The sequence below is a fragment of the Martes martes genome, assembly GCF_963455335.1.
Source record: "Martes martes genome assembly, chromosome: 3".
In the NCBI taxonomy this organism is placed as follows: Eukaryota; Metazoa; Chordata; class Mammalia; order Carnivora; family Mustelidae; genus Martes; species Martes martes.
Window position 1 is genome coordinate 182735420 of NC_137890.1, and position 21579 is coordinate 182756998.

The following is a 21579-nucleotide window of genomic DNA, read 5'->3' on the forward strand; positions in this document are numbered from 1 at the left end:
GACTTTTTCAAGTAGCAGGGAATGTTGTAGATGTTAGCGAATGTATCTGTTTTGTCCTCTGCTCATTTTATCTTATAGTCATTAGTTTGTCTTTGAACACTTGGAATCTGTTCCTGTAATAGCCCGCATTGATAGCCATTAGTAGTAGATCCGTGTAGGACTTTGTAGGATGAGGCTGAAGGAGAGGAGCAAGAATGCTTCATTTGAAAGTAGCCTCCTGTAGTTGGTAGAAATTTTCACTATTTGTCAGAATATTAAAAGATGATACTTGGGGCGCCTAGGTGGCTCAGTGGGTTAAAGCCTCTGCCTTCGGCTCAGGTCATGATCCCAGGGTCCTGGGATCGAGCCCCACATGGGGCTCTCTGCTCAGCAGGGAGCCTGCTTCCTCCTCTCTCTCTGCCTGCCTCTCTGCCTACTTGTGATCTCTGTCAAATAAATAAATTAAATCTTTAAAAAAAAAAGATGATACTTGTTAAAAGATGAATAAATGTGGGATATTACATGCTTGAACTAAAATCTCTAGAACTGCGCTTTTGAAAGTTAGAAACAAAACAAAAAACAGCCCTATTTTGTTAACCTAGAAGAGCCAAAAATTTGCTGGTAAGATTTCTAGTTAATTCACTAACTCCCTTTTTTTTTTTTTTTTTTTTTTTTTTAACCTTCAGATGGTGAGGTCTACAGCTTTGGGACGCTTCCCTGGAGAAGTGAACCAGCAGAGATTTGTCCGAATAGCCCCATTCTAGAAAATGCCCTGGTTGGGCAATATGTTGTTACTGTGGCATCAGGGAGTTTCCACAGTGGAGCAGTGACAGAAAGTGGCGTAGTGTACATGTGGGGGGAGAACTCTGCAGGCCAGTGTGCAGTAGCTAACCAGCAGTATGTTCCAGAACCGAATCCTGTCAGCATTTCTGACTCTGAGACCAGTTCTTTGGTAGCGGTCAGGATCTTGCAGTTGGCGTGTGGTGAGGAGCACACACTGGCGTTGTCGATAAGCAGAGAGATTTGGGCATGGGGTACTGGTTGTCAGTTGGGTCTCATTACCACCGCCTTCCCGGTGACAAAGCCACAAAAGGTGGAACATCTTGCCGGCCGAGTCGTGCTACAAGTTGCCTGTGGTGCGTTCCACAGCTTAGCCCTTGTGCAGTGCCTCCCTTCCCAGGATCTGAAGCCAGTCCCAGAAAGATGCAACCAGTGCAGCCAACTCCTGATTACTATGACTGACAAAGAAGACCATGTGATTATATCAGACAGTCACTGTTGCCCGTTAGGGGTGACGCTATCAGAATCCCAGGCAGAAAACCAGGCCAGCACTGCCATCAGCCCCTGCACTGAAACCCTTGACAGTCAGGGAGAAGTGTTCGAGAACACGCTTGTAGGAAAGGATCTGCCTGTTGCTACTGACACGAACGTTGGAAATGTTCAGACCACGGGTGGTGATGCCATTTCCTCCCAACAAGACGTCGTGGGAACAACTGAGATTTCTTCGGCCAGAAATGTACCATCGTACCCTGATACTCAGGCAGTGAATGAGTACATGGCAAAACTATCAGATCATTCAGTAAGAGAGAACTCAGAGAACGGCGAAAAGCCAGTGCCATCTCAGGTACCTGCTAAATTTTATAATATAAAGGTGTTTCTGGAGTTAGGAGTTTTTCTTTAGCAACTTTAAAATGCTTAAGTCTTGAGTTTGACTTTAAATCTCTTATCATGCAATCCTAGATAAGGGAAAACCTGGATTAATCCAAAATTACTCTTTATGTTCAAATTCTACCCTTCAAGAGGTTGAAAGATGTTGAAAGATGTCATGCTGGGCTTCTTTTCTAAGTAGCAAAATCTCATTTATTTTTTTCTAGTACTTTCTCTCCCATGGCTAACTATACTAAATTTGGCTAGGCTCCTGAATACTGTTTTTTTTTTTTTCCCTGAATACTTTTTTTTTCCCTGAATACTTTTAATATAACTATACATTCACAGAGATTCATCTCATCTGTATTTGTATGACTCCAGATTCTGTAGAGAGTAGTCCTTTCCTTTTTTATCAGGTAAAGTTGCCATGTGGTCAATCCCTCAATTGTAGGCAGATTTAAAAAACAAACAAACAAACGAACAAACTCCTGGTGTTATATATTGTTTGAATTTTTTTCAGCATATACCTGTAGTCCTTACTGGGCTTTGTTGTGGGACAAGGGATTAATGTTTTCTTCATTTTCTTCATTGAAAACGTTTTCATTTAAAAATGTGTAAATGGAGAAAAGCTGTTGACCAGTAGCATACAGTAAAGTTTGAGTCTCCCTGATTAAACAAATTGTTTTAAAAGGATAATTCGTTTTTTACTTTTCATGTAAGCCTTTCAGTTTTGTTCTTACCAAAATTCTAAGAAAATGAAACAAAACAAAACCTCTAGTCATATAAACTATCCCATGGTGTTTTTTCAGGCCTTTGAAACCACATACCTCTTGATTCTTTATTTTTGTTCTTCACTCTGTCAGGATGAGAACATGGCTTAGAGGTATTTTTAGAAACAGTTATTATTTCACAGTTTACTCATCGAACCTTGTGGATACCTGATTTTTTTTTTTAATTAAGAATAAGCTGTTTGGAGAAAGATACTATTAAAACCTAAACACAAAAGTAATGATTTAATAGGAATGTACATAGAACATTCTTAGACTTGAACATGCTTATAAAAATTTGGACTTTGACTTTTTAGAAGTCATTCTGCTAATTTATTAAATTTGAAGATAAAAATTTATTGTATACACTTATTTGATTATTAAATAATTATCATTGAAATTGCATTTTCATTTGGATTTATTTTGTTAAACATGTAAATTTTTGTTGCCTATGCTAATTTTGGCAATGTCTGTTTATACTAGATTTAATTCAATTTTTGTAAATAGTGTCTCAGTCAGACAGCTAATTCACTAGGAATTTATATAGTCTAGGACAAGTTTTTTCTCCTCTGACCAGAAATAACTGAGTAAGTATCTCATTTTTGTGAAATAAACTATAATAGTGGGCAATGAAACATATATCTCATAATTGAATTTTATTATTGGTTGACCAGGACTCCTAAAATTATGCCTTTCATCAAAATTGCTGGCTCTGTATTTTTGTTTTATTGATTTATTTATGTATTGTTAAACGTAATTAAGTAGAGCAGCCAGTAAGAATAATAATTTAAAGTTTATTGAAGATAGAATTTTGTGACTTTCCTGTTAGGTAAGAAGGCCCTAAAATATTGACCCATAAATACCTATCACTGTTTTCTGTTATAAGACTTCATACACAAAGGGTGAAAAGAGTGATGTTACTTCTCAGCAAGTTTGTAGGGAACTGTATCACCAAGGAATTAATAGGCTTTGTATTTATCTTTTGCTTGATATGGTATATTTGTTTGTTTTGTTGAATATTTTAATTAAAGACTCCTTTGCTCCTCTGAATTTAGTATTTAATTCAACAAAATGTGTTGAGTACCTACTGCAATCCAGGTACTGTGCAGGAAACAGGGATTATTTCCTTTAAGAGAATCAGAAGTCAATGTTAAAAAATTTGTTTTCATTTAGCTTCCAGTTCAGGACAAATTAAGAAATGTATATATACCTTTTGAGACCTTTGTACAGCCTAGGAAGCAAATTTTTTGTAGTGACCTATGCTGATAAGCTAAAAGCTTTTTTTGTGTGTTTTTAGTAGTTACATTTAATGATTTTCCTTTAAGTAAACAGTGGTGCTTGACTGCTCAGACTAAGTTTCAACTGATCTTTTACTAAGATACTAGACAACTTTAGTTTGACTTTCAAATAGAGCTATGAATAACACAAAGAACATTGGTCCCAAATGTTTAATTATTAACCTACCACATTTACTTTATCGTAATGAGAGCAAAAGTAATCCTTCAGCTGACATAGCCCATGGATCATGGAAAATAACACTTTCATGAGGCAGTGGAAGGGCTTGAACTTGAGAGCAAAACTTGGGGGCAGTTACATACTGCCCATGCCTGTACATAAATAAAGGTCAGAGTATAACTTACTTTTCTGCCTGTATATATAACAGCTAAAGTACTTTTTCTTAAACATTTCAGGAAAAGCCTTTTTTAGATATATTTTTTTTCTGGTATTTCTTAGTAGCAACTTATAAATTTTCCTAAAAGCAATCAATAATATTATATTTACTTATTTTTTTTATGTACTGTTAACCTTTTCAAGCTTATATCCAGGGCTGTTATACAGTGCACCTCATATTAAACGCTGTGTTTCCAGACCTTTCTTCCCCTCTCCCCTTCTGTGCTTAATTTTATTAAAGCAGCTGGGGCTTCTGTTTGAATAGCTTGGAAAAACACAACACTCAAACAAAAGGAAGTACTTTTGATAAGGAGCTGTAGTTTGAGTCCTCATTTCCATATGATATGTTAAATCCAGTACTGAGAGCAGATAATACCTTTAAGTTAAAGATAGAAGCCCTGGTTTCAGATTCTTAAATTTGCAAATAGCGGTGGTTTTTGTTAAACTTTGTTTTTATTGATTGCTTGTTGTATAAGGGATTATATTTTTATATACTTTTTTATGTGTGTATATTTTAGCCTCTTGTAGAAGAAGCAGTTCCTAACCTTCACAGCCCACCAACCACAAGCACCTCAGCCCTAAACAGCCTAGTAGTCTCTTGTGCATCTGCTGTTGGTGTGAGAGTGGCTGCTACATATGAAGCTGGGGCCTTGTCTCTTAAGAAAGTTATGAACTTTTATAGTACGGCCCCTTGTGAACCTGGAACTCAGGCAGGCAGTAGTTCCATAGGCCCAGAAGGTCTGAAAGATAGCAGAGAAGAACAGGTTAAACAGGAATCCATGCAAGGAAAGAAGAGTTCAAGTCTTGTGGATATCCGAGAAGAGGAATCAGAGGGAGGCAGCCGGAGACTCTCCCTCCCTGGCTTGTTGTCTCAAGGTAAGGAGATAACCAGGTGAACATCCAGGATGCTCCTGACATCATGTGTTATATTATTATAAATCAGTAGCTCTCCTAATTGCTAACTGACATATTCAAATGTCAACAGTTATTTAATTTGGGTGACTTGGGTGGTTTAAAAAGAAAGTTATGTATTCCTCTGCTTTAAAAATAACTGCAGAACGTAATTTTTTTGTGATGTCTGCTTCTACTTCTGAACCTTACTATGAGTCTTATTTTATTCTGGAATGCAGTGACAGCCTCTGTATATCCTAGTTTGGGGCGTGTAACCCAGGGAGATGAAGTTGCAGATGTGACTGTGGTTAAGTGGGGGGTGTCTACTGTATTTGACCTGAAAGTGGAGATAATTTAAACTTCAAGAAGAGGCAAGTTCATTTTCTGATACAAATAGCAACAAACTTCTTAGAATATTAAGACTATTACCCAGTTGGTTCTTCAGCGTTTCTCGGTTGGTTTAGGAATCTCAGTTATCTACAGTTTTGCTTCTCAAACTGTGACCTACAGACCGGAAACAAGAGCAGCAGCATCTGGGAATCTGTTAGACATGCAGGGTCTCAGGCTTCCCGCCAAACTTACTGTATTGGAATGTGCATTATACCAAGATTCCCGGGTGGCTGGCGTGCACATTAAAGTTGGAGCGGGGCACCTGGGTGGCTCAGTGAGTTAAGCCTCTGCCTTCGTCTCAGGTCGTGATCTTGGGGTCCTGGGATCGAGCCCCACATCGGGCTCTCTGCGGGGAGCCTGCTTCCTCCTCTCTCTCTCTGCCTGCCTCTCTGCCTACTCATGATCTCTATCAAGTGAATAAATAATAAAAATCTTTTAAAAAGAAATTGTTTAAAGTTGGAGCAGCATTGGATTTAGACCAGGAGTTGGTAAACTTTTTCTGTAAACAATGAAAGAGAAATATTTTATGATTTGCGGGCCATGTGGTCTCTATTGTATAAATACTCAATTTTGCCATTGTTGCTTAAAAGTAGCCATAAGTAAAAACAGAAATGAGCAAGGCCGTATATTCCAGTAAAACTTCATTGTCAGTGGGCTCTCTTTGACCTGTGGTCTATAGTTACCAGCCCTCAGTCTTTACACCATTTTGTACAAAGCTCTAAAATTGGGAATCCTACCTTGCACTTCTCCTTACTTACGGCGCTGTTGTGCCACGGAGTACTTCTGTTATCCTGTCTTCTATTTCTCATTGCCACTAGATTTTTAGCTCGCAAATAAAACCCTTAGTCTTGATTGACTTTGTGTCTATAAAAAGAAAGCCCATGGATTCTGTCAAGTCTGAAGGAGGACTTTGTGCCAAAATTGTCTTATTGTGAATGTCCTTTCATATTTGTAGCATAAATATATTTGAGATCTCCTGGAACCACAAATGTGGAATATTGATTTTTGTCACGTCATTAGGTCATTGAAATATGCAATACCGCTAATAGATATTTTTCCTTTTGGTTAAATTTTACTTAGTGACCCAAAGTATCTTTATAAAAATTTTACATGCACTCTTTTTTTTTTTTTTAAAGATTTTATTTATTTATTTGACAGAGATCACAAGTAGGCAGAGAGGCAGGCAGAGAGAAGGAAGCAGGCTCCCTGCTGAGCAGAGAGCCCAATGCGGGGCTCGATCCCAGGACCCTGGGATCATGACCTGAGCTGAAGGCAGAGGCTTTAACCCACTGAGCCACCCAGGCGCCCCTCTTTTTTTTTTTTTTTTAAAGATTTTATTTATTTATTTGAGAAAGAGACAGTGAGACAGAGCATGAGAGGGGAGAATGTTAGAGGGAGAAGCAAACTCGCCGAGGAGCTGGGAGCCCGATGCGGGACTTGATCCCGGGACTCCGGAATCATGACCTGAGCCGAAGGCAGTTGCTTAACCAACTGAGCCACCCAGGTGCCCCTACATACACTCTTCTTCTCTATTTTAAAGTTACCTGAAATACATCTTTGAGGGAACTTCAAGTAGGTTTATTTGAGTGTCTGTGTATACAAATGGATGGCACATTTATCAGAAAAGATGTTGATTTTAGCCATGATGATCACTTTTTTGTGCCCTCAAGTTAATGACCAAGTCTGCACTTAAGCGACATTTGATGATTTTCTTTAAAACATATCCTGCCACCAAATCAGTAACAACATTTACATAGTGTTGTATGTCATTATTATAATTTTAAATACTATAAATGATTATAAAGATATTTTAAAACATTAAGTCCTCTATAAAGTAATTTGAAATAGGCAAAATTCAAAAGTTACTTAGTACTTATATTCATAATCTTTTTCCCACCATAGAAACTTGAAAATTTTATATCTAAAGTAAGTCCTTTATTACCATATTTAAAATATGTTTGGGGGCACCTGGGTGGCTTAGTGGGTTAAGGCCTCTGTCTTCAGCTTAGATCATAATCCCAGGATCGAGCCCCGCATCGGGCTCTCCGCTCGGTGGGGAGCCTGCTTCCCCCTCCCCTCTCTGCCTGCCTCTCTGCCTACTTGTGATCTCTGTCTGTCAAATAAAGAAATAAAATCTAAAATAAATAAATAGATTAATTAATTAATTAAAAAATATTTAAAATATGTTTGAACTTAGACCTTAACTTGGAAAGTCTTAACTTTTAACTCTGCTTTGAAATGGGAAAAATATTTATCAGCCTTAGCGAAGTATTTTGTTAAGCATGTTCTGTAGAATACAAGTTCCATAGGATGTCACAAAGACATTCTGTATAATATAAATATTACACAGAAAGGGATTCTGTGGCCAAATGCTTGGAAGTGGGCTAAGTTAAATAAATCTAAACAGGTCTTTTAATTGCAGGACTTGTCAGGGCCTTTAGCTTGCTAATAATGTGTGTATGAATCTACAGGGCAAGATAGTGTGGAGGATAGAATGTAGTAGGCAGCATTCATACCAAACTCATCTCACTATTAAATCCCCATTTTTGCAGAGAACCTATAGAATATGCTTCACAGATACCACGTTAGTGTATTTCTTTGAAAAATCAACATCTGGTCAAAATGATATCTTTTTTACCCACCCGTCTACTCCCTCACTCCATCTCTGGTTTGTTTTCAGTTTCTCCCAGGCTCTTAAGAAAAGCTGCCCGGGTAAAAACACGGACAGTGGTTCTGACTCCTACATACAGTGGAGAAGCAGATGCACTTCTGCCTTCTCTGAGAACAGAGGTGTGGACCTGGGGGAAAGGGAAGGAAGGACAACTGGGGCATGGTGATGTTCTGCCTAGGTGAGTGCTGCCTTTGTTCACTGTTAGAAGTTGGCTTTAACAAATCTCTCTCCTGTGAAGGACTCTATATCATTTCCTCAGAGAGGAGATCTGGTCCTTTCTAGCTCCAGATTATTATAGGTCATTAACATGGATTAAAAAAAAACAAAAGACCTGTCATGTTAGCCTTGAATTTGTACCTAATAATAAAGGACTTCAATATCTTTGGTGTACTTTTCTATCTCTTTGATGTATATTCATCTTGGAACGGAAAGAGATGTTTGGGATAAGATTGTATTTCATCAGGATACTTAAATAATTCAAATTTTTAACTTAAAGAGCCAACGATTTTTTTTTTACCTGAAACATGTCCTTTGTGGCTTCCAAAATAACTATAATAGCAATATTAAACCATTAATGTACATCAAGGAAAAACTGTTTTGTTTAAGAACTCATAATAACAACTTAGATATTTGTGAAGGTGTGTAAATGGGATGATTATCTCAAACAGCCAGTTAATATGAATGTGAATTCTTAGCAAAGCGAAGGCAACTGTAGCATTAAACAAACAAAAAGACTTCTCTCTGTGGCTTTATAGTTCATTGTGTCCTAAGTATACTCTGCCATAACAAATCAGTTAGTAGTTTTTGATTCTTAACAAATTCTGAACTATATTTGTTAATTAGTGACTGATGGGCAGAGATTAAATTAAAACCATCCAAAATTATTTACAATATTTAGGAGTAAATTGAACATATATTTAATATTTTAATGCTTTCTTTTGAAATGCTTATTTTTACTTGAAAGCACTTGCTCTGTAATTTGAAAAAGGTCATGATTCTTTCTGAGCCTCCTTACTTTGAGTTTGTGTGTGTATGTTTTTCTTTAAGGCTTCAACCACTGTGTGTAAAATGTCTGGATGGTAAAGAAGTAATCTATCTGGAAGCAGGTGGTTACCATTCTCTTGCACTTACTGCAAAATCCCAGGTAGGAGACAAAATGTCAAAAGCTGATCTTAATTTTGTGGAAGGTTAACATGATCAAATTAGACCTTCATTTATTGAGTGTCTGCTGTGTGTTAGGCAATAATGCCATATCTCATTTGATCTCCCTAATATTTTACATCATATTGTATTACCTCTGTTTTACAGAGGAAGAAAGTGAGGTTTAGAGAAATTATGTAACTGTGTAAAGTTACACATATGATAATAGGATTTGATTCAACACTGGTCTACCTAATGAAGGTTTCTATAATGTGCTCTTATCAAAAAATAGAATTCAAGATTTTCTGGGATATTGATGATTTTTTTTGTATTGATGAATTTTTATGTTTTTTGATGAAGAAAATCTATGATAAGACACTAAGAAAAGAAAACAAAGGTATTTTTCTTAAAATTGTGGGACTTGAAAGTGACCTCCAGAATCACTTAAAACCATACCATGATAAATTTTATTTATATCATACATCCAAATACGTAAAGTAGTTGTTTTAAGTTGGTTTCTTTTTTTTTTTTTTTTTAAGACTTTTATATAATCTCTACAATCAATGTGGGGCTTGAAATCATAACCCCTAGCTCAGGAGTTGCACACTCTGTGGACTGAGCCAGCCAGGTGCGCCTAAGTTGTTCTTAAATGTAGTCATAATGATTCTTCATCAGTCCTTTCATCTTATTAGAAAAAGTCAATAAAGAAATCTAAACCCTTTAAATATTTTAAATTTCACATACTAGGCTAGCCAAAATACTAACATAGCTCAAATAAATAAGTGAAAATATTAGGGGAAAAAAGGATAATTTATTGTTATTAACACGATGAATCATTCAAAAGACTTAAAAGTAAGAGATTAGGAAGATGGTCAGTTACAAAACATGAAAGTTGCTAGCTTTTTATACACATAAGGTAAAACAGAAAACATACTTAGGGAAAAAAGCTGTTCACAGTGGCAACAAAAGTATTAGGAAAATAGGAATATTTTTAATAGGAAGTGTGTAGATCCCATGTGATACAAACGCACAAAACTCTTCTGATAGGTTATAAAAGAAAATAATAAGGAGAAAGGGATTTTATTATTTTTAATTTTAGAGAGAGAGTGGGGCAGGGGGCGAGGGTGAGGGGCAGAAGGAGAGTGGGAGAGAATCTCAAGCAGGCTCCACAGAGCCCAGCTTGGAGCCCCGTGTGGGGCTTGATCTCACAACCCTGAGATCCTGACCTGAGTCAGAATAAAGAGTCAGACACTTAATCAACTCAGCTGTCCCAGGGGCTTGGAGATTTTGTTTTATTTTATTTATTTTAAAAGATTTTACTTATTTTAGAGAGAGCCCATGAGCAGGGGAGGAGCAGTGGGAAGAGCAGGGGGAGAGGGACGAACAGATTCCAAACTGAGTGTAAGCCTGACACAGGCCTCGATCTCATGACCTGGGATCATGACCTGAGCTGCAATCAAGAATTGGCTGCTCAATTGACTGAACCACCCAGGCGCCCCCAAAATTTTATTTTTAGGTGGAAAGAATCAATGTTGCGAAAATGCCATTTTCCCCTAGGTCATTAAATATTTCCATGTAAGATTTACAGCTTGATAAAATGATCCCAAAACTTCCAAGAGAATAAATACAGAAGGTAAATTAAATTCTGAAAAAGAACAGAAAGGAAGGGTGAGAATTTGCCTTATAAAATATACTATTGGGGTGCCTGGATGGTTCAGTGGGTTAAAGCCTCTACCTTCAGCTCAGGTCATGATCCCAGGATCCTGGGATCCAGCCCCACATTGGGCGCTCTACTGAGCAGGGAGCCTGCTTCCTCCTCTTTCTCTCTGCCTGCCTCTATGCGTACTTGTGATCTCTGTCTGTCAAATAAATAAAATCTTAAAAAAAAATACACTATCAGACTACAAACAAATGAGTGAGATAGAAATATACCTGTGGACTAGAAATAGACCCAAGTATATATGAGAATTTAGTATATGATAAAAGTGGGCATTTCATATCAGTTGGGGAAATAAGACTACATATTCAATAAATACTGTTGGAACCATTGGCTTCTTATTTGCAAAAGAAAATTAAGAGAACTTCACATATTCTTCTTCTGGATGGATTAAAGATGTAATGTTAAAAAATAAAACCTTACATATGTAAGAACAAGTTTAGGTGTTTCTTTCTTTCTTTTTTTCCCCCAATAACCTTAGGAGTAGAAAAGGACATGATACCAAAACCAGAAGTTAGAAAGTAAAGATAAGTTTGTCTACCTAATAATTCAACGCTCCTAAATAGCAAAACTGCCACACACAAAATTAAAATACATAACAAACTGGGAAAAACTTTTGTGATATATATGATAAAGTGTTACTGCTAAAGATACAAAAGAAAAATTGTCAAAGGATGCTTATATTCAATTCTTAAAAGAGCTAGAAATGACCAGCAATGAATGAAAAGATGGTCAGCCACTTAGAAGATAAATATAAATTAAAACAACAGTAAAATATTTTCTCACTTACCAGATGAGTGAGTGAGGGTGCTGGTGAGGGTGCTGGGTGCTGGTGAGGGTGGAAGGAAAGATAGAGTGCTGGCAGGAATGTACATTGGAGCTTGCTGGAAAATAGTTTGTCGGTATGCATCAAAAATCAGAATGTGCAGGTTCATGGACCCAGAGTTCTTTGCCTAGGAATTTATTCTAAGGAAATAAATAGATACACAAATATGTATATTCAAGGATTTTTAATATTTTTTATTAAAGAATTAGAAAGAAATTATAAACAAATACGGTTACTTCGTTACGTATTTTATTAAACTACACCCGCAGAGTTCTGCATAGTTATTCTAAATGATGTTATAGGTTGGGGCGCCTGGGTGGCTCAGTTGGTTAATCATCTGACTCCTCATTTCAGCTCAGGTCATGATGTCAGGGTCCTGAGACTGAGCCCTGCCTCTGGCTCTGCACTTGGTGCTGAGTCTGCTTGAGATTGTCTTTCTCTCTTCTCTGCACCTCCCCCTGTTCCCATGCTCTGTCTTTCATAACTAAAGAAAAAGAAAGTTGTAGCTCGATACCTACTGAAAAATGTCAAGGAATAGCATTAAGGAAAAACATCAGGTCGCAAAACAGCATTATGTTTTGTGTCTACGTTATATACCATAAACATTAAAATTTCTAGAAGTATGTATGTGGGTGTGTTCCCAAAACAAAATAGCAGTTGTCTCTAAGTGGTCAGTTCATCAGCTGTTTCCACCTTCTTTTCATTTCTTTGTTCTGTGACAGTCTTGTACAGTGATAATGAATTGCTTTTAAAGCCAGAAGAAACCAAACCATTTGCATAAACATGGTCATTGTCATCTGGTTTCTTTTGTCTGTAGTGGAGCATAGGTACTTGTCTTTCTCCCACAATAACTCTTTGAGTATGAAAAGGTGTTCTAGTGATTTCACAGGACTCCTGTCTACAGAAAAAGAATCATGATTAATTTTTCTTTATAGCATTTACCTTCCTTTTTTATCACCTTCTTTGTAAGAGGCAGTATAGGATAATTCCTGGGATTATATCCTGGCTTGGCCACTTACAAATTTGTGACTCCTCTGAACCAGTTTCCTTATCTGTAAAGAAAGGATTGTCATGAGAATTAAACATTAATTAATACAAAGAAAGTGTTAAGAACAATGCTGGGCAGGTAGTAAACACCCGAGAAATGATAGTTTTTGTTAACCCTTGGACTCTGTCTTCCTATGTACTGTTTGCTCATTATCTCTGGCCTTGTTTAAAGATGAATTTTTTAAGTATTTTATTTTAAAGAATGTAAGTGATGTGTGTATAACTATTGGGAGTGTGTGTGTGTGTGTTTATACATACACACTTATATATACACGTATATATGGATATGTTATTACAGACATTCAGAAATGACATGTAGTCAGATTCACAACTCTTACCTACATTTCTATGATTTTGTAATAGGTTTACTCCTGGGGAAGCAATACCTTTGGTCAACTTGGGCATTATGATTTTCCAACAACAGTTCCTCGTCTTGCAAAGGTACTTTTGAGAACTTGGTGATTTTTATAGCAACTATTTCAGAATTCTAAGTTATAGCACTTTATATATCTCCATTTTATGCTTGAAAAATTAGTAGCATTCTGTATTTGTGACCTAAATTCATTTTGGTGTACTTAAAATTTTTTTTTCCATAAGAAAAAGCCACGAAGCCCCTTATTTTCAAGCTAAATGTTCTTTTTTAAAATAACATGTTTATATTTCTTTTGTTCTTAGCTTCTGTTGTTCCTTAAATATTCATAGTTCTTTGTCTTTTTTTTTTAATAAAAATGCAAAAGTTTTTTTTTTTTAAACAAATGATTCTAGGACTATGATATTGACTTCTGAGCTTTGTACCACCAAATGATGCCTACTCTGACTTTTCACTTAAGTTTGATGTTTACATAACATTATTTGGTGGTGGTATTTTGCCGGAGGGTGGGGGGGGGGCTTTTGTTGTTGTTTTTTTACATACATAGTCCTAGTAGTAAAACTTTTTTGTAAATCTTTTCATTTTCTATAGTGGAGCTAAAAGTATAGATGATTTTTTCACTGTATAAATTGCTTTTGTTTTACGCAATGCTATTCAGAGGTTGGTAACTTCTAGTCCCTTTGATGCAATTCTAGAGGACTATTTATCAATCTTTTTTTTTTCTCCTCCAAAACTGTGTGGAAATACTAAATTTTCATCAATGGTGTTGACTCCTTATATGAGATTTGTTTTTTTGGAGGGTAGAGGGCAGGGAGTACACATGGCAATAGCCTAACAGAATGGAATATGGAGCTCATCCATTTGTAGTTTGATTCTGCTGTCAACCCAGCCCAAGACATGCTCCCTCCACTGAGAGCAGAGAGACAAAAAGGGTGGTTACCTCAAGGTCAGGAACACGATTCACATATAAACTCCAGATAATATATATTACAGTAACGCATGTTGTCAGGGTACACTGTGATCCACTGCTTCATAAGACTTGAACATGCTGCCTTTCCTACCAGTGAACTTCATTTCACCGAGAGGGAAAGACTTAGATAAAACATTAGGCAACAGTTATTACTTTCTAGTTCCAATCTTAAGTATTTTCAGTATAGAGCATTTCAGTGGTAAGCTATTCAACTACTGATATTATATAACAAAAAAATATGGTAGATCATTGTTCCTTGTTTTTCACTTCAATGAAATAGATTGTACATTTATTCTTACCAAGGAAAGTTCTGTGATAGGATGGAGGCCCTGGAAATAAAGTTTTTATGTAACTGTACAGTCCGACAAGAGAGAATAAGATTTTAGTTTCATTACTCGTTAACTGTACAGATAAAAATTACAGCATCAGGATTTTGTTTTTTTTTATTTGGGGGAAGGATGAGAAAAACATTCTGATGTCATTTTAATTAATCTGTGAAGTAAAAGTCAAGGTAGAAGGAGATCTGAATTAGTTTTGATTAGAGACTAGTAAGAAGACTTTTGTCTCCTGTAAAAATTGTAATCCATTCCTTACAGAATTAACAGGAAGCCAGTTATTTGGAGAGCCTGAATTTGAGAAGATAATGTCATGCCAGAAAGGGATAGCTATGAAGTAGTGGAGACATGTGCACACACTCACACAGTCATCCAATCACCTAGGATTTGGAGCCTGTCTAGACACAAAGAATCAGACAGATAAGAGGGTTTTTGCTTATCAGTATTGAAGTCACAGCTAAAGCTGGGGCTGGAGGTTGGGGCAGGAGTTTTCATAGCAGAATACTTTCTTCAAGTGAAATCTTCTGTGTAATCCCATACACAAAATGGATAAACCTAGAACTACTTTAGTTGAAGGGTGGAGGGGGATGGGGCAGAGCCCTGACACCTGCCTTTCCATGGGGCCTCCTAAATCACCACGTGGACTCCTGAGAGGATTGAAAACCATTGGTTTAAGGCAGTGGCTCTTAAACTTTTGCACATATCAGTGTCAAACCAGATTGCTTTACCCCTAGTAGCTCTGTGGCCTGAGAATTTGCATTTCTAACATGTTGTAGGTGTTTGCTGCTACAGAGACTTCATGTCGAGAACCTCTAGTTTGGGGGATCCCTGTAGATGGGCTTCGAGGGGGTCTTGCCTGTTTCAACAGCCTGGGAGTTGGTACAGTGAAGTCACATCAGAGAGGTAGTGAATTCCAAGTGGGAAAACTGGATTTTAGCACTCAAGAGTCTAGTTGGCTAGAATGCAATTGTGCCTTGTTAGATTTTTTTCTTTCCATCTTGATTTTTGTGCACACAGTTGGATACGAATGGACAAAGGTGTGTCCTAGCTGTCAGAATAGGGCTCTAGAAGTTTCTGCGGCTCCTAATTGTAGTACAGCCTAAGTCTTATAGAGACTTCCAAAAATAACTATTAAAAATTAGATCTATAGTTTCTCCTTTTTAAATCCTAGTTTTTCAGATTTTTATAAAAACAATCCAGTTCTGAATTTAAAAGCTGAACACAGGATTCCTTCTTATCTATGTATCTGTGCTGCAGTTGATAGGGCACATTAGTGGATGAGTTTTGCCAATAGAAATATTAGTGACTTTGCAACCACATCTTTTTAACCTAACGTTTCCATCCTGGTGGATCTGAATTTCTGTTTAATTCTTTCTTTCATCTTGGACAGATGGTATCTTGCTGTCATTACAGGTGAACAGTGAAAATGGAGTTTGGAGCGTAGCCGCAGGCCAGGATTATTCCCTGTTTTTAGTGGATACAGAAGACTTCCAGCCTGGGTTATATTACAGTGGCCGACAGGACCCCGCAGAAGGTGACAACCTTCCAGAGAATCACAGTGGTACTAAGACTCCAGTACTTCTCTCCTGTAGTAAGGTGAACGGGAATTGGATCCTAAGGCCTTCCGTAACACATGAGCAGTCTTTTTGTTTGGTTATTATTTGTATATATGCCTATTATGACTTGTGTTTGTCTACTGTATTTAAAATTGCAAACCCTTCCCATCCCCCTTTTCTCCTTACCTCCTTTTCCTGACTGACTTCTCTCCACAGTGCGTGTCACCATGAAGTACACTATATAATTTACTTTTTTTGGTCTATTTTTCTGCCCTCAACTATAAGATTCTAAAGAGTAGAGATTTTAGGTGCTCTCATTTACTGCTGTATCCTTATAGCAAGTATTTTATAAATACTCGTTGAATTAACACCCTCATGTAGGAATATTAAAAAGTACATTTCACAGTGAAGTTTCCTAACTATGTTCATGGAGCCCTCAGAGGTGAATTAGAATAGAAATGGAGTAGATGAGGTTTTTTAATTTTGTTTTATTTGCTAAAGATTCTATTTATTTGAGAGAGAGTGTGTGTGTGTAGTGGGATTGGCGGGGAGAGGCAGAGGGAAAGGGAGAAGCAGACTTCCCATTGAGCAGGGAGCCCCACAGGGGGCTCGATTCCAGACCCTGAGATCATGACCTGAGCTGAAGATAGATGCTTTACTGACTGAGCCACCCAGGCATCCCTGGAGTGGATGAGGTTTTAATTGTAAATGGGAAGTAAAAATGACATAGACCCAAGGTGGGCTCATGGCAGACCTGACAGGCCACCAACTGTGCTCTATTTCCCACTCCTTCTCTCCTCTGTTAACTTGTCATTTTATTTACTGCTATTTACTCCCTTTTTCATTTGTTGATTTGAATTTCTTTGCTTTCCTACTTCCTATCTCTTTTTCATGAACCTAAAACGACTAGCCTGTTCCTGGTTTTCTTTTTTTCTCATTAAAGTAACCCATATCCTCAAAGTGCCGTGTCGTAAGGGAATTAACCCTCAAAGCTAGTACATTCTGAATTTCTTATTCTTACTGGATAATACAGCCTATGGATTTTTTTTTTAATCTTTCATATTTGTTTTTCTGGGTAAATGCATAAGCTATGAATGTATAGGGACAAAGTCTTTCTTGCTAAAGGCAACACTGGCCAAGATTTGGCTGCTGACCCATACACAGGCTATTATTTCAGATGCACTTGACTCTTCGTAGTTGTTGGCCCTTGCTCCACATTCCCCATGAAAGATCCCACAGTCCGGATAAATGAGGAAATACGCTGGTGAGAGGAGTGAGGCTTTAGTATGTATCGTCAGTTACCGTGGATATTAGTCTGCGTGGTCTGCAGCTTGGTTTGCTGGCTTTATAGTGATCTGTGTATACACTGATTATTTTTGTTAAGTGGTATAGTGGATAAATGACAAAAAGTCCCTTTTAAAGAAAATCCCTTTATGTTGCACTTTTAAGAGACAAGATAATTCCTAGACCCTTGATGTTCCAGTACACAGTATAGAGACCCTCTCTGCTGTCATTTAACCTGTTTCACAAAAAAGAGGATCCTGAGACATGTATCTCTGTTGTTTGGATCTTTGTATATTTAGGGTGTCTGTGGTTCTAAATACATGTAATATGAAATAAAAGATACTGTGGCAATAAAAGTATAGATATATACGGTAATATATAGTTCTAGATATACATATATAATAATGTTGTACTGGTAAACCAGCTCTAAAAACAAAACAAAACAAAGAAATAAGTCCCGATCTGTAGTGTTTGCCATTTTTGGGGGGTAATTTTACTATTGCCAGTTTCAAGCTACGGGTGATTTAATAACTAACTTGCAAAATTCTTGAATGTAAATATTCCATTTGGCTCCTGCCAGCTGATATGAGCCAGTTTTAGCACCCAGATTACTGCTAGTACATTATTTTCTATCTTTAATCTTTTTCTCCTCCTCTGTTTCAGCTCGGATATATAAGCAGAGTGACAGCAGGAAAAGATAGCTATCTAGCTTTGGTGGACAAAAATGTTATGGGATATATTGCCAGTCTCCATGAGTTGGCTACTACAGAAAGACGATTCTATTCAAAACTAAGTGACATCAAATCTCAGATTCTCAGGCCTCTTCTCAGTTTAGGTAAGTAGAACCTCCCCCCACCCCCTCAGTTATCAGGACTCTTTATCTGTTCTTCCTGTAGCACAAATAAAAAAAAAAAACTTGAGTTACAGGTTTCTTTCTTTCCATTCTCTTATTTTTGTACACAGGCTGTCAACCACTTACAAACTGTTTCCACTTGGTCGGGAGCCCAGCTGCCCCTGAGTGTTCTACCACTCCCAGAGCTCTTTTTCCTTTGTGGAAATAGGAAGTGGAGCTTTTCAGAATATTCATGGTAGAGAAGCATAAACAGCTTTGGGAAAGTTGATCTAGGAGCTAGGCTTCAAAACAGCACTTCTGGCCCGGCTAGTTCTAAGATACCTTATGTTGTACTACCTGACTTTTTCATTTTCTTTGTTCTAGTTCTTAGAATTACATCAAGTGGAGATTCGTCTGGATTTACAAGTAGTCTCTTAAACTGTGGACGAGAGTGTTCAGGGTCTTATCCAACATTACCATGAACTGGTTAAATCTGATTCCTTTTATTAGACCACAGTCAACAGGGAGGAGGGATTGAAGATGAAGAGATAATACAGAGGAATTGCAGTAGTTCTAGAGGGGGTCTACTGTCCGGATACACTGGATCCCTGGGTCTCCAGGAGGTTAGAAAGGCATACAGATGGAAGTGGGAGAAATGGCTCTTGAGATCAGAGTTCGCTTTTTTCAAGAATTTTTGTAGGTTTGGCCCTGCTCATAGAAAACGGAGAGGAAGTTTCTTTCTCTTTCTCTTTCCTGCACTCTGTGGCCCCCTGTGAGGACCTGGAATTCAGATCAATACTGTAGTGCTTAAATTCTGCCTTGTTTGGTACATCAGTTTTTCCACATTAAGTTGGCATTGGCTTGTGTGGGTCAGCCCATTTTTATAATGGGAAAACACTTATTTTTTCAAATAAGTAATTTATAGTCTTTCAGAATGAAGACCTTTTTAAGTTAGGGACTATCTGCATTTTTAAATTTCTTTATTTTATTTTATTTTATTTTATTTTTTTTAAGTAATCTCTACACCCACCGTGGGGCTCAAACTCATGACTTGGAGATCAAGGTTTGCATGCTCTTCTGACTGAGCCAGTCAGGCACCCCAGTTAGTTTTAGTTTTTAATCTGTTTTCCCATTTTTAAATGTCATAGAGTGCCTCTTCTATAGATTCTCTTCCAGTGGGTGGGCGTAACACCGCAGGAGATTGGCAGGGGAAAAGCAGCAGTCCCAGCTGGAAGCTTCCTGGATTGCTCTGAAAGAAAAGTGAGACTGTCTTTTTCCCTGTCCTGATTCGTGATTTCTTTGTTCTTCTTGCCTCATCTGCTCATCAGCCTCGCTGCTTAGAGAGAAGTCCTGGAAATTAGGAACTTTGGACCGGGAAAAAGCAAATAACCCCCTGGTACCCTCTATAACGTTCAGAGCAACCTGGTCAGTCTGATTTGGGGATTGCCCTCTCTTCACTGAAGTGTTGGGCTTGTCCAAGGGTCAGTAGAGCAGAAGTCAGTACAAAAAGTTGAAAATGTTAAGGAAAATGTAACTACAAAAGTGCGCTTAATTCCTGGCTGTCACTGACCAGTTGTGTGAAATCAGATAACTCACTTCCCTTTCTCGGGGGGGTCAGATTACTTATCTTCAAAATGGGAGGAGAGAGAAATTTGCCCAGTGGTTCCCATGTTCGGCCTACTGAGTCAGAAGCTATGGGAACCCTGTGCGTGTGTTTGTAACAAGTTTCTCAAGTGACTGGATTCTCTGATCTCTGAAGTTCCTTTAACGTTGTGATGATTTGAGTTCCACAGTTGAGAGTACATCTCAGTGTGTTAAGTATTTTTAGAAAAGGGGGATTCATAATCTTGATCTTGAGAAGGTGTTCAGGTCATGAGTCTTCAGGTTATGTCATCATCATCATCGCTCTGTTACAGAAAATTTGGGCACCGCAAGCACAGTCCAGCTGTTGCAGGAGGTGGCAAGCCGTTTCAGCAAGCTGTGTTACCTGATTGGTCAGCACGGAGCCTCACTGAGCAACTTCCTCCATGGGATAAAGGAAGCCCGGAGTCTGGTCATTCTGAAGCATGCAAGTCTCTTCTTGGATAGTTATACAGAGCAAGTATCCAGTCCCGTGTCATGTTCAATCTCTGCAGGGTTATTCTGCCAAGGAGAACAGCTCCTTAATCAGAAGAGACTAGATTAGGGACAGTGATATAAGGTAATAGAAATTGCAAAGCAGTATTTTAATCTTAAGCCAACTGTAGTTCTGCATTGCTAAAGTTTCAGTTTTCTTTAAGTGGAAAAGAGGTTGAAAAATAATGAATTACATTTCTTTTTGTGGTCTAGCAGAATGATTGATAGTGTTTAATTTACATGGAATATTCTTAATTTACATAAAATATACTATAATAAATATGGTTCTTTAGAGAACAATTTCGCTTACTTTAGTAAATTAGGATAAAATTAGAAGAAATAAGTAACTAAACAAATTATTCTAAGACCAACTGCTAATGGTAAATATGGAGTTGTTCCAGTGTCTCTTTTATTGTTGTGTAAATGGAGGGTTTAAAGAGACCATACTATCTTCAAAATAAGGATATTTCCTTAATAAAATCTACCATAAGTTATCCAAGATTCTTTTAATTTTTTCAAATAAAATATCCTAAATGTATTTGAAAATTTAAAAATTTCTCACTTTTTCTTCATTTATTCTTTGCCATTTTGATGTGAGGTCTAATTTGTTATTTTAATGCATATTAAAATGACACCAGTGCTGTTGATATGAAGTGAAAGTTTTATTCTTTATTAATACCTCATCCATTTAGCAAGTATAGACCGAGCACCCACTAAGCGCCAGGCACTTTGTTGCGCTCTAAGATCACACAGCCACAGCCAGGAGCCAGTGAAAAGGAGTTCATGTTCTGTTGGTGTTTTGTTTAGGTTATTTTTAATATTAGTGATGATGTTTATTATCGAAAATTATACAAATAAGAATAGTCAAAAAGATACTTAAAGTTGCCCGCAATTCTACCACCAGAAATAACCATTGTTAATTTTAGTGTACTTCCTTTCAGATTTATGCATATATATGTGGAGAGATGCATGTGATTTTAATTGTAAGCAATATTAAATATATTTGAAGATACTGTCTGAGAGGAAATACCCTAGTTGCAGTCTTTCGTATTCTTTCAGGCATGAAAAATAACATAAATTGATCCCAGTGTACTTTTTACTTTGGCGGGTGGGAAGAGGGAGAGAATCTTAAGCAGACTCCAGTGCAGGGCTCAGTCTCCTGACACTGAGATCATGACCTGAGCCAAAATCAAGAGTTGGATGCTTAACTGGCTGAGCCTCTCAGGCACCCCCAATTTACTTTTTTAAAGTAGATTTTGTTTGCGTGAAGTTTCAGCTTTTGCTATTGTAGTTCTTTTTTGTCTTATTTATCTCACAATTTTTAAAAAAAAATTTCTTGTTCTCTGATACTTCAGGACTTAGAGATGCTTT

General features: G+C 37.4%; 1 protein-coding gene across 1 annotated transcript in view; it reads left to right on the forward strand.

Moving 5' to 3' along the window:
* ALS2 (alsin Rho guanine nucleotide exchange factor ALS2) overlaps nucleotides 1–21579 on the forward strand; it is a gene marked incomplete at its 5' end in the record, with an annotated part of 87739 nt that overhangs the window by 31004 nt on the left and 35156 nt on the right. Inside the window, 8 exons of the mRNA XM_080799455.1 lie at nucleotides 666–1603; nucleotides 4583–4940; nucleotides 8026–8194; nucleotides 9064–9160; nucleotides 13110–13187; nucleotides 15835–16017; nucleotides 17925–18096; nucleotides 20010–20190. Of these exons, the coding sequence (XP_080655581.1) occupies nucleotides 666–1603; nucleotides 4583–4940; nucleotides 8026–8194; nucleotides 9064–9160; nucleotides 13110–13187; nucleotides 15835–16017; nucleotides 17925–18096; nucleotides 20010–20190 (2176 nt within the window). The remainder of the gene's footprint in view (nucleotides 1–665; nucleotides 1604–4582; nucleotides 4941–8025; nucleotides 8195–9063; nucleotides 9161–13109; nucleotides 13188–15834; nucleotides 16018–17924; nucleotides 18097–20009; nucleotides 20191–21579) is intronic.